At 40.1% G+C, this 14,040-nt stretch overlaps 1 protein-coding gene across 5 annotated transcripts in view; it reads right to left on the minus strand.

Moving 5' to 3' along the window:
* TBC1D19 (TBC1 domain family member 19) overlaps window positions 1-14,040 on the minus strand; it is a 122,348-nt gene that overhangs the window by 26,581 nt on the left and 81,727 nt on the right. For all 5 annotated transcript variants that reach the window (XM_014581119.3, XM_075930614.1, XM_006138181.4 and 2 more), the window contains 3 exons: window positions 12,438-12,522; window positions 2,123-2,167; window positions 523-555 (listed from right to left, as the gene is read on the minus strand). In XM_014581119.3, coding sequence (XP_014436605.1) covers window positions 523-555; window positions 2,123-2,167; window positions 12,438-12,522 — 163 coding nt within the window. The remainder of the gene's footprint in view (window positions 1-522; window positions 556-2,122; window positions 2,168-12,437; window positions 12,523-14,040) is intronic.

The raw sequence follows: 14,040 nt of genomic DNA on the forward strand, positions 1-14,040 counted from the left end.
ACCTAATCTAAACTTTTTTAAAATCAGGTGATCTTGATTTCCGGAGAAGACATACCAGTGCAGTAATGGGAGACAGCCCCAAAACATCCAATATTAACAAGTTGCTACAATTTTGTTAATTAGTCATGACATCTCATTACATGAGGTTATATACTACTTGTTCTAGCCAAGTTCTTGTGTCAGAGGTAGGGATGTGAAAGGTTAACCTGTTTACCAGTTCTGGTTAACTGGTGGGGACTAGAGCAGCTCCCCACCTGCCACAGGTAGGGGGATGCTCCAGTCTCACAGAGCCCACCAACAACATAGGCGCTCCAGACTGGCCAGCGCAGCCCCTTTCTGTGGAGAGCCCTGGCAAATGAGATCAGTCTTAACATCTGACTACAAGCACAAGCATAATAAATAAATGGCTAAAAAGCTACGTAGCAGTTTACCAAAAATATGTGAATGATGTGATATAAATGGTGGTTTATTTACAAAAATCTATTGTTACTTAAAATATTAATATGTGAAAGCCATACCTACCATACATTGAAAAGCCATGAAAAGGGATTACACCTACAAAATAAAGAAGGTTCTTTCATTCTTTTATTTTATTTATCAATGGAAGTATTAATGTTTATTGCTTTTTCAAATTCCCAAAATGACCTTTGTGCTTCATAGAAATAAGTGAAGACATATTCCATGTACTAAAGTGCTTGATATGTAGACCCTAATTTTGCAAACACACGCATGCTTAATTTAAATGGGGTAGTCCCACTGATTTCAATGAAACTACAGGTTGAACCTCTCTAGTCCAGCACCCTCAGAACTTGACCAGTGCTGAACCGGAACATTTAATCAAACCATGGGAGGCCAATATTGTCCAGCAGCAGTTTGACTGCTTACTGGGCTCTTAGATGACATTTAGGGATAAATTAGAGCTAAATAACAGCACAGAACAATGAAAGCCAGGATTGGTGGCTGTAAACAAACTTTATGGGAACACAGGAAACTTGGCCACACCCATGATAAGTGGACATCTGGCTAACTGAGATCATGACGGAACATAGACATTGCCAGACCAGAGTGCCGAATTAGAGAGGTTCAATCTGTATTCACATACTTAAAGTTAAGTGTGTGCACACACACACTTGTAAGGACCTGATTTAGCAAAGAACATAAGTACATGTTTAACTTCAAGCATGTGCTTATGTGCTTTCATGAAATCTAGGCCTTAACTTCAGATAAGCAGCAGCTAGCAAGAACCATACGCTGACAAGAAGGATAGAACAGAGAAAGAGAGTTACAATAATGAGTTAATCCAGTACCCAGTAAAGACATGTAGACATCTTTGGCAGTTATATTGCTTTAGTTTTGCTTTCCTTTCCAAATTATCTCAGCTCCCATAGTTGACATGGCTGAAATGAGTGTTTAGAGGGATTTGAATGAGGAGAGGGAGATGTTTTGGCAAATAAGTTTTAAGGAGGACGCTTCATTCTGAGGGGCTGCATAAGAGAATACATGGAGACAGAAATGAGAGAAGGGGACAGAGAATGTGCCAATAATGACATCATTGCTGGAACTCAGAAGACGCTAAAGGAGACAGATAGAAACACAAATGCAAGATCAGTGATGGAGCACCTTGAAAGCAAAGACAAAGAGCATAAATTTGACATACAGTGCAATGAAAAGCCAATGACAGGACTCTAAAGGGAGGGAGTTTGATGTGGACAAAATGACCAATGAGGAAAAAAAAAGATTATAACAGTATCAGTAAGGGTAACATTAATAGCATTAACGTGAAAAATATATTCGTATGTTGAAATGGATTAAGCAGTGCTACAGTCAGGTCCTCTAAACAAAGAATCAAGAAAAGTGAAGTATGCTACTCTTATCCTATGCCATCAGAATATTCCCCCATCTAGACAGAGAATCTTCAAATTGCTAAATTTAATATGGCTTTGTAGTGACACAAAGGAATCTAACCCAGTGTGATTTGGCATAAATGAACTTTAATCCAATTATACTACTGCCTGAGGTTCACTCTTATCCTGCTTATTTGTTAAGTATAGCTTATCTTTCCATTGCAATAAGTAGTAATTTTCTCATCACCCACTAGAGGAGGCAAAAGTATAACTCCTACCATTTGGTGGATAAAAAACAGCATATTCTTCCATTCCGAGTTTTCCTGTGAATGAGCAGACATGGATTTAAACATACACAAATGGTAAAAGGGCTCTAGAAATGTGATTCCCCCCCCCCCCCCCCACTTTTCAGTAGTATCATTACATAAGTCCATTAATTATTAATTATGTTTTTATATAGACCCACAAGCATGAAAAGCATTTCACATGAGACAGAGTAAAGGAGATATTGTGTTCCTCAAATGTAAAATGTAGACATGACACAACAAAGGAGACTGGCAAACAGTAAAGAGGAGATAAGGGAAAAGAAGGGTTTCAATAATTCCATTACATGGAGACAGTGAATGCATACATACATATATTTTGGAGATTCTGTTATGCTTTGTGTTTTGTTAAACAACAATAAAGTGTATTACTGACTCCGTCACTGCAGAAAAAAGTGAGTTTTCAGAAGAGATTTAAATGAAGAGGAGAATGCTTTGGTAGACCAGAACACAGAGAATGTTCTATGGATAGGAATAACACTTGGGAAAAGTGCAGAAATATTAGTTCAGAAAAAGGAAACTGTTGCATTCAGGAGGAATCATTAAAACAATGGAGAGGTATCATAACTGATTTATTTGGAATATTTTTCTTTCCTATCTTAAAATCCCCATTGCTCCAACAAGCCTTTTTTCAAATCTAACACCGATACCAACAAAAATAACAAAATGAACACCCAATTTCTTCCATCTCCTATTGAAAATAAGCATATGATAATAATATAGGATATTATTTTTGACCCACAATAAAAATATCAACAATTTTTAGGCATAATGCATTGCTTGTCTTAAATACAGCTGCACCTTAAAAAAAGATATTTTCAATTTCTTTCTTACTGTTTTAAAAATAGAAAAACAGCATCGCTTGCCTGGTAACTTCAGTCGTGCAGAACGCAATGCCATCCACAGCCTCCAGAACAACTCTAACATTATAATCAAAGAGGCTGACAAAGGAGGTGCTGTTGTCATCATGAACAGGCCTGACTACCTAAAGGAGGCTGCCAGACAACTCTCCAATACCATATTCTACAGGCCTCTTTCCTCAGATCCCACTAAGGAATACACTAAGAAACTGCACCATCTGCTCAGGACACTCCCTACACAAGCACAGGAACAAATCGACACACCCTTAGAGCCTCGACCAGGTTTGTTCTATCTATTACCCAAGATCCACAAACCTGAAATCCTGGATGCCCCATCATCTCGGGCATTGGCACTCTCACTGAAGGACTGTCTGGCTATGTGGACTCTCTACTCAGACCCTATGCCACCAGCACTCCCAGTTACCTCCGTGACACTACGGATTTCCTGAGAAAACTACAATGCATAGGTGATCTTCCAGAAAACACCATCCTAGCCACCATGGATGTAGAGGCTCTCTACACAAACATCCCACATGCAGATGGAGTGCAAGCTGTCAGGAACAGTATCCCTGATGATGCCACAGCACAACTGGTGGCTGAACTCTGTGAATTTATCCTCACACACAACTATCTTCATTGATGACATCTTCATCATCTGGACCCATGGGAAGGAGACTCTGGAAGAATTTCACCATGATTTCAACAGCTTCCACCCCACCATCAACCTCAGCATGGACCAGTCTACGTGGGAGGTCCATTTCCTGGACACCACGGTGCAAATAAGTGACGGTCACATCAATACCACCTATACCGAAAGCCTACCGACCGCTATGCTTTCCTGCATGCCTCCAGCTTCCATCCCAGACACACCACACGATCCATTGTTTACAGCCAAGCACTGAGGTACAACCGCATATGCTCCAACCCCTCAGACAGAGACCTACACCTACAAGATCTTCAACAAGCATTCTGTAAACTACAATACCCACATGAGGAAGTGAGGAGACAGATTGACAGAGCCAGACGTGTACCCAGAAGCCTCCTGCTACGGGAGAAGGCCAAGAAAGAAACCAACAGAACACCACTGGCCATCACCTATAGTCCTCAGCTAAAACCTCTCCAACTCATCATTAGTGATCTACAACCCATCCTGGACAATGATCCCTCGCTTTCACAGGCCTTGGGAGGTATGCCAGTCCTCGCCCACAGACAACCCGCCAACCTGAAGCATATTCTCACCAGCAACCACACACCGTAACATAATAACTCTAACTCAGGAACCAATCAATGTAACAAACCTCGGTGCCAACTCTGCCCACATATATACACCAGCAACACCATCACAGGACCTTACCAGATCAGCCATACTGTCACTGGTTCATTCTCCTGCACATCTACTAACATAATATATGCCATCATGTGCCAACAATGCCCCACTGCTATATACATCGGCCAAACTGGACAGTCCCTAAGTAAAAGAATCAATGGACACAAATCAGATATTAGGAATGGCAACATACAAAAACCTATAGGGGAACACTTCAATCTTCCTGGACACACAATTGCAGATCTAAAGGCATCCATCCTGCAGCAAAAAAACTTCGGGACCAGACTTCAAAGAGAAACTGCTGAGCTACAGTTCATCTTCAAGTTTGACACAATCAACTCTGGATTAAACAAAGACTGTGAATGGCTTGCTAACTATAAAAGCAGCTTCTCCTCTCTTGGAATTCACACCTCCAGATCAGCTACTAGAAGTGGGCCTCATTCTCCCTGATTGGATCCACCTCGTCATCTCCAGCCTGATTCTGGCCTGCATATTTATACCTGCCTCTGGAAATTTCCACTACATGCATCTGACGAAGTGGGTCTTTGCCCACAAAAGCTTATGCTCCAACACTTCAGTTAATCTATAAGGTGCTACAGGACTCCTCACCATTTTTTTAAAAATAGAAATAATTCAACTAGAACAGAGAAGCTAGTTATTTAAATCCCCTTTTAAAAATCTTAAATGGACTATTTGTTATTATAAGAGAAAGGTTCTTTTTGAATATTGTGTGTTTTCATCTCTTCTTTGCATTTTGCAAATGCTATGAAGTACAATCCTCACAATGAGAGATTTTGCCTAATCCAAGCAGACATCAAGAAAACTTGTATTACATTATATAGTTTCCTGTACAGTAGAATCCTAAAGTTATAAACATCTTGTGAAAGGAGGTTAACTCTAAAATGTTTGTAACTCTGAACAAACTATTGTGGTTGTTCTTTCAAAAGTTTACAGCTAAACAGTGATTGAAACGAGCACAGCTTTGAAACTCTGAACTTAGTTAAAAGCAGCACTTTCCTATCTTAACGTAAATGAAACAAGCACAGAATAGTTTCCTTACTTTGTCAAATCTTTTTTTTAAAACTTTCCCTTAATTTTTGTAGTAGTTTACATTTAACGCAGAACTGTACTGCATTTGCTCTTTTTTGTGGGGAGGGGGAAGGAAGAGGCTCTATGTTGCTGCTTGATTGCATAGTTCTGAGTCCAAATGACATGGGTGGTCAACCTGTCAGTTTGTAACTTTGGGTTTTGTACTAGTAACTAGAGGGAGCACTGTAGTAGAACCTCAAAGCTGCACAGCAGCACAGCTGATTAATCAGCCCCACCCAGGCAGAGGCTCAGGGTTCCATACATGGATTAATTAATTAGAGAGAATACTGTTGTACTGTACTATGAAACCAATAAAATTGGATCAAAATGGCCCTATTTCGCTATTACCAACTGAGTATACACCTACATGATCTCTGGGGGAAAAGAAAGTTTGTATACTTAATGGAGGACATTAGATTTAATACTGCCATATACATGAAATATTTAGTCACAAATACATTAAAATGTGGCTAAGTATATTTTAGGTTGGACATCAGGAAAAACTTCCTAGCTGTCGGGATTGGAGATATTTACAAGCAGGTTGGCTAGACATCTGTCAGGGATTTCTAGATAGTGCTTGGTCCTGCAGTGAAGTCAGGAGACTGGACCAGGTGTCTTCCAGTTCTGGTATTCTAGGATTCTCCCCCCCCCCCCCCCCCCCCACACACACACACACTTACACTTTTTGGGATCAGGAGTCCTTTACATGTGCAAAAATTTATGTGCAGCCCCAGCGGTTGTTGGGTCCACTGATTGTATGTGTTGTACCTATCAATGTTTCCAGATTGTCAACCTCACAGAGCCCCTGGAGATGTCTCGTGGAGCCCTGGGGCTCCACAGAGCATAGTTTGAGAAACACTGTTTTAGGGACATATGATAAGTTAAAGTATCATGTCCATTCTGCCCACTAATTCACAGGAACCAGAACCTGTTCTAAACCTCTAAGCAGGATCAAACAGATGCCTTTTTTTTTTAATGGCTCTGCTAATCTTGTCCTTTACCATTTTGTGGAGTTTCTCACTAAAATTAGATGCATTGGAAATCCAAGATAGTCAATATTCAGTTCTGCACCAATGATAACTTTAATCCAGTATCTCATGAATGGACTAGCAATGAGAGTATATAATTGGAAAGGGAAGATTCCCACCTTTCCAAGATTATATACACTACTTGCTCTTGGTTCTTCTGATACTTGCAGGCCCAGAAATGTTGAACTAAAAAGTTTCATAGTGCATAAAATATATTAGTTATATTTTCTTGCCCTTCCAAGGACAACATAGTTTAACTCAAGGGGTGAAATCATGGCTTTACTGAAGTAAATAGGAATTTTTCTTTTATAAAATAAGCAACATGTGCACAATACAAGAGAGTTTGATAGGGTAAAAGATTTTATTGTCACTCATTTAGTGTGTTTAAATAACTCTCTCATGACTAACTATATTATTCATGATTGGTGATTATCCCAACTTTATTCCAGTAAAACTTGACACCATTTTTCTCTGTATATATGTCACCAGAGAGAAAATATATCTATACTGGTCAGCTTTAACACTACTATTCACTCCCTGCAAGGGTGACCTGTACCTGCAAAGGGAGAGGGATCAGAGAGAGGACAACTGCTTTCAGCAGTGTTACTGAGCATACTCCATTACAAACCAAGAAGCAAATCTAAGGTAGCACATGAACACCACCCTCACGCACACATCATCTCACTTATAAGCAGTAAAACTAAAAAGAATCATGTCAGTTTCACTCAGCAGCTGCATATGGCTCTGTTATCCCAAAGCAACAGACCAGGAAGCTCATGCTCCCCAGCAGCCGACCAGGCAAGATAAACCAAACTATTTTCACAAAACATTTTGGATTTGCTGAATTGACAATTTTTAATCAGAAAATTTCCAATCAGCTCTACTAAGTCATTGTATCTGAGATTATTGTCCCTATAGAATGGGGAAGCAAGAGTTGTTCCTTACTGCGTAGCTTGGGTAAAAAATATGCACAATGAGGCCAAAGGCTGAGAAAGACCATAGCCTTCTAGAAATATATTGGATTTCTTACTGTTATTCAGAAATAAAAAGGATTTAACAAAAAAGAAAGGGGAAAAGTGTGTGTGCTTGCATGCGTGCATGAGAAAGATGGTACTGGATTTTTTTAGGTCTTTAATGACCTGGGAAAGTCAGGATGACTGATGGAGAAAAATATTGCCAATCATTCTCTGAAAAGCTCAAGCACCTCTACCCTTTTGAGTAGGAACTTGAAATGTTATAAGGGGTGACCTTTCATAAGAACAGCCATACTGGGGTGGACCAAAAATCCATCTAGCCCAGTATCCTGTCTGCTGACAGTGGCCTTTCTATCAGGAATTTGCCTTTAGTTACCCCCAAGGAAATCCATCCAATTTTAGCCAAGTTGTAAGTATCTGAAAAATTACAATTCACATATGCTCAGTAGAGACTGAGATTTTAGCAGCTAAATTCCACAGTGATTCTGTTCATGGTGAGCAGGAGGTTTCCTGCAACAGCATCTGTCAATCACTGCAGACATGTTCAGTTCAGGTCTGGCAATGCAACCATCAACAAAGAGCATTGCTCTGCTCTAAGTATCCCCAGGCCCTGGTAAGCAAAGCCAGCATTAAAGAGGAACCTGCCTGATTTAAATATAGAGGGAACAAGAACTGGATCTGCAGGACAGAGGGGAAAGTAGGAGGAGTTAAACCAAGAAGCCTAGGAGGAGGGAAATCTGGGATTGGCAGCTGTAATTGGAAAAGAGAAGACTAATAGTCGTGTGGGGAGGACCTGGGACTGGGAAAGGAAAATGGGGCTAACTGAACATCAGAAAGGAAAACCAAATTGGGTAGATGCGGGAGTGGGTGAAGGACTAATATTGGATGAGGAGCCACTGGGGTGGAGGAACAGAACAAAAAGGGGAAGGCAGATTTGATGTGGAGTCAGGGTGTGGGGGACTGGCTGAACAAAGAGATTGGGATATGGACTTAGGGGAAGACAACAGGGATTGGATAAAGAGGAAGGTTAGGCCTGGGAGCTGCCAGGGATGGGGACTATGGGCAAGACAGCTAGGAATGAGATACATATTGGATAAGGAGCTGGACAAGAGACTCTGAGACAGAGAAGTAAGGATAGAATAAGATGGGGAAGGAGACTGGGATAGGGACAATGAGATGTGGTGGGGAAGAGACAGGTCAGGAATAGGTTGGAGAGGATTAGGCAATGGGTCAAGTTTTGGGGTGGGGAAAACTGATAGAAGAGCACACTCCTCTCCAGAGGCTGGAATGGAACCCTGAGCTGGGAGCCCTCATGTCAACAAATATCTGTGGAAATTCTGACAAAGTGTCCTGTCTTCATGTAATACTTGTCAATGGAGATGAAAACAACCTGTTACCGAAATCAGTTATTCCATTAATTCAAGTAGCAAAGGGTCTGTATAGTGGAGTTCAAGGTTCCAGCTCTGCTGGTGACTCACATAAATGTCAACATAATGACACAGGATGGAACTGGTTTTTTCAGTTTGCATTTTTTTTAAATAATAAAAATACACATTAAAATAATATTGAGGTCAAGCTCTTCTAAAACAGGAAATATAGGTACAGTATTAAGATTGCCTGTCCATATGTGTATTTATTATTATGTAGCCTTTAATTACATGATCATACACTTTGTGCTAGAAGAAGCTCCCTATAAACCTACAAACCTAACATTAGCTTCCTTCAAAACTCTCCATAAAACTCTCCTTTGTCAATAGGCTTACATAAAATTGACAAAAGGTATGCTCTGACCAATACTGTCTCACTATCTTCTTGTAAAATAGTTGTAGAGATGCTGCCGTGTCAGTTTGGTGTAGCTGAAACAAAAGACAGAACTATGTAGCACTTTAAAGACTAACAAGATGGTTTATTAAGTGATGAGCTTTCATGGGCCAGACCTACTTCTTCAGATCAAGTTGTGAAAGAAAATTGGCACAATCATATACACCAAAGTGATACAATCAAAAAAATGAACACATATGAAATTGACAAATCAAGTTGTAGCACAGGGAGAGGCTACATGTGAGAGAGTCTTATGTCTGTTTTGTGAGCATTGATTCTTTGGCGAGGTGTCTGAGAAGTTTGTCCAATGTACATAGCAGATGGACACTTTAGGCACATGATGGCATAAATTATATTTCTGGATGAACAGGAATATGTGTTCTTGATTGTTTGCCATTTCAGCCAGACTGACCATTCCCTCAATGACCTTAAAAAAATGCATATTGCTTCAAAGGGATTTTAACTCCACACTTCAAAGAGATGCTTCAGAATTGTCAATCATGCTTAAATTTGACACTTTATGTATGGGTCTCAACAAACACTCTAATTATCTCACCCATTACAAAGATTGTTCTATCTGCTTCCCAAAATTCATAAATCTAGACACCCCGGACGTCCCATCATCTCTGGTATAGGCACGCTCACTACTGGTTTATCCAGCTATGTAGACTCTCTTCTCAAACCCTATGCAACCAACACCTCCAGCTATCTCCGAGATACTACTGACTTCCTAAGGAAACTACAAAACATCAATAACCTCCCTGATAACACCATCCTTGCCACCATGGATGTAGAAGCTCTATACACCAACATCCCACATGAAGACGGATTACAAGCAATTAGAAACACTATCCCAGAGGACAACACTGCCAATCTGATAGCAGACCTATGTAACTTTGTTCTCACCCACAATTATTTCCAGTTTGACAACAACTTATACCTCCAGATTAGCAGCACAGCCATGGGTACACACATGGCCCCACAGTATGCTAATATCTTTATGGCTGACCTAGAACAACATTTCCTCAACTCCCGTCCCCTTTTACCCCTTCTCTACTTACGCTACATCAATGACATCTTTATGATCTGGACGCATGGCCAAGAAACACTGGAGACATTCCACAGAGATTTTAACAACCTGCACCCCACCATCAATCTCAGCCTGGACCATTCTACACGAGAGATCCATTTCCTGGACACCACAGTACAAATCAGGAATGGAAAATTAGACACCACCCTCTGCAGAAAATCACTGACTCATACAGTTACCTACATGCTTCCAGCTCCCATCCAGCACACACAATACGATCCATCATCTATAGCCAAGCCCTTCGATACAACTGCATCTGCTCTAATCCCACTGACAGAGACCAGAAACTTCAGGATCTCTACCAAGCATTTAGAAACCTCAACTAACCACCCGGAGAAATAAAAAAGCAAATTGAAAGAGCCAGACGAATACCTAGAAACCATCTACTTCAAGACAGACCCAAGAAAACCAACAAAAGAACACCACTTGTCATCACCTACAGCCCCCAACTTAAACCTGTCCAACACATTATAAATAAACTACAGCCTATACTGGAACAGGATACTAAACTCCAAGAGGCTCTGGGGGACAGATCCATAGTCTCCTATAGACAACCACCTAACTTCAAGATGATTCTTACCAACAACCACAGGACTACACTAATACCAACCCTGGTACCTTCCCTTGCCACAGACCCCGTTGCCAGCTTTGTTCACATATTCACTCTGCTGATACCATTATTGGACCTAACCAAGTGAGTTAAGATCAAGAACACATATTCCTGCGCATCCAGAAATATAATTTATGCTGTCATGTGCCGAAAGTGTCCGTCTGCTTTGTACATTGGACAAACATCTCAGACACTTCACCAAAGGATCAATGCCCACAAAACAGATATTAGACAGGATCACAAAGAAAAAACAGTTTCTTGACATTTCAACCAGAAAGGACATTGTCTCAACGACTTGATTACCTGCATCCTACTTCAAAGACCTTTTAAGACTACACTTGAAAGAGAATCCTCTGAATTGTCATTCATGCTTAAATTCAATACTTTACACCTAAGTTTGAATAAAGACGCTAATTATCTTACCCATTACAAAGATAGCCTACCCAATAATCATCTCTAATATCATTAGCTCACAGACATTTAGCTCCCCCCCTCCCATCTTCCTTCTGTTCTGAAATTTGATTTGTCCTTTTCATATGTGTTCATTTTTTTAAATTGTATCCTTTGGTATATATGGTTGTTACAATTTTCTTCCATTATTTGTTCTGAGGAGGTGGGTTTGGCCCATGAAAGCTCATCACCTAATAAACCATCTTGTCAGTCTTTAAAGTGCTACATAGTTCTGTCTTTTGGTTCAGCTAGACCAGATAGTAATAGGTATGTAGCCGTGTTAGTCTGGTCTAGCTGAAACAAAAAACAGGACTATGTAGCACTTTAAAGACTGACAAGATGGTTTATTAGGTGATGAGCTTTCATGGGTCAGACCCACTTCCTCAGATCATATTCTGGAAGAGAACTGGCATGACGTTAGTTCGAACCAAGGGGTTTAGTTTGAACTAACGCGTCCTGGTGTGTATTTCCTGGTTCGAATCAGCTGTTGAGCAGAGTAACGTGCAGTCGAGATCATGCTAATGAAGCGCGGGATATTTAAATCCCTGCTTCATTAGCAATATCAGTCGCCTACATTTGCATCCCTGGCTTGAACTAGGGATCAAGTGTAGATATACCCTTATGGACAGAGACACCTAGCAGAGTGGTGTCGTGTTCCATAACCAGGGATCCTATGTGCAGTAATAATTCCAAAAAGGAAATACTATTATGTATGTATTTCCCCTGCCTCAGCTGTCCCATCCTGTGCAATGAAGATGGCAAGGGTTCTGTGGGAAAAAAACGTATAAGACCATGTAATTACAGACTCTATCATAATACATATAAATAGACAACCTTAATTCTGGTATTTCCCAACATTATGAATGCCTGACTTTGCAATTTTATGTTCTTATAATATAGTTTTTTGAGTGCATGTGTAATGTACATGAATTAAAAATCCATATGGATTTGCTTTTTCGGTATACTATATTCAGCAATCAACACTACTCTTTGTATTATCTTTTACGATATTTTTTTTTACCTCGTATATACGATTTGGGTGGAGTAGCACTATTATAAGAAAAGTGCTCCAGTACTGATGTATCTCGGGAAAAACAGAGCAGTACCTGCAAAAAGCAATGTAAAAAAACATCATCTGACCTCCTCAATAAACAATACACTGGCAGTTGAGGCATTTTAAGATCTTCCATATCTAATGCTATAGAGTTAATACCAAAAAAACTCTTAAGAGACTTTTAATTTTTGAAACACAATATAGCCCAATATAGCCCAAGAATTTCAATGTTTATATTTTCAGACCCACATATGCCAAGATGTGTGGGTAAATCATTTGTGTATGTGTAAACCACACACCTAGTGGGTGTGATTCACTGTGCCATGCAGTGGCACTTAGACTACTTACAGAAAAAATTAAGAACAAGTGAGCTCTATACCCTAAGCTGAGAACCAGCTGCCTTTATAGCTCAACCTGTAGCAGCTCCTATACTAAGCTCCAAAGATCCCAGGTTCAAATCCACCTGGTGATAGTAACATATGCAGTTATATGTAACTGTGCATGCAACTGACCACTTACCTCAATTGCCTAAGGAAGGCTGTGCAATCTCCATCATTTGAAATTTTTAAGAGCATGTTGAACAAATACCTGCCAGGGAAGGTCTAGATAATAATTAGTGATGCTATGAGTGCAGGCGACTGGACTAGATGACCTCTCTAGGTCCCTTCCACTCCTATGATTTAGATCTAGTGGGCCACTTCAATATCCAATTAGCATGATAGACAGCCATCATACTAACTGCATGAACAAATGAAGTAAGTGCATTTTTGTGCATGTGCAGTTCTAAAATTGCCTGGTCATCAAATTCCGTGATTTTCCAGGACCTCCATGAGTTCTGAAGCAGCTGGATCCCAGGGCCACCGGAGCAGTTGGGGTTACCCCTCAGGGTCAGTCATGCCAGCTGCACTGGCTGCTGCTGGGAAGGTCCCAGGCAGCTAACCCTGGGCACTGCCAGAGCAACAGCATCCCCAGGTTTCAGAACTGCAGTGGAAGAACCCTGGACTGCCTGCTCTCACCTTGGAGCAGCATCCCAGACCACCTAAGATTTAGTCAGGGGTATTTATAGTGCAATTCTTGGACAGTCTATGAGCAATGAATTTTTGTTTACTGCCCATGATTTGTCTATGACTTTTACTAAACATAACTGTGACTAAATCGCAGCCTTAGTTATCATGCAAAGACTGCACCATCATAAACATACACAAGGTGGCAGAGTTAAGGTTAAGTCTGCTGCTTCCTGACAGGGTGCATCAACTTTAAATGTTGTAATGCTATTTCATCACATATTTTCTGCTTAATCAAATAACTGTTTTTCTTTGAATTAAGTATTGTAAATAGTTTTCAGATACTAAAATTTGTCAAAAACAAAAATATAAAATTGTGACTTTTGAAAACCACTTGCACTTCTATTTCAAAACAGATATTTTTGTGTTAACATGTTACCTTGTTGGATTCCAAATTATTTCTCATATAGAAACATCTTTTAAAAATAAACAGTCTATCTTAAACACTCTAAATTAAATAGTTTTACAGAACTCTCAAGCATCCTCAAACTGTAATGCACAGGCAA

This window comes from Pelodiscus sinensis, chromosome 5 (assembly GCF_049634645.1).
Source record: "Pelodiscus sinensis isolate JC-2024 chromosome 5, ASM4963464v1, whole genome shotgun sequence".
Classification (NCBI taxonomy): Eukaryota; Metazoa; Chordata; order Testudines; family Trionychidae; genus Pelodiscus; species Pelodiscus sinensis.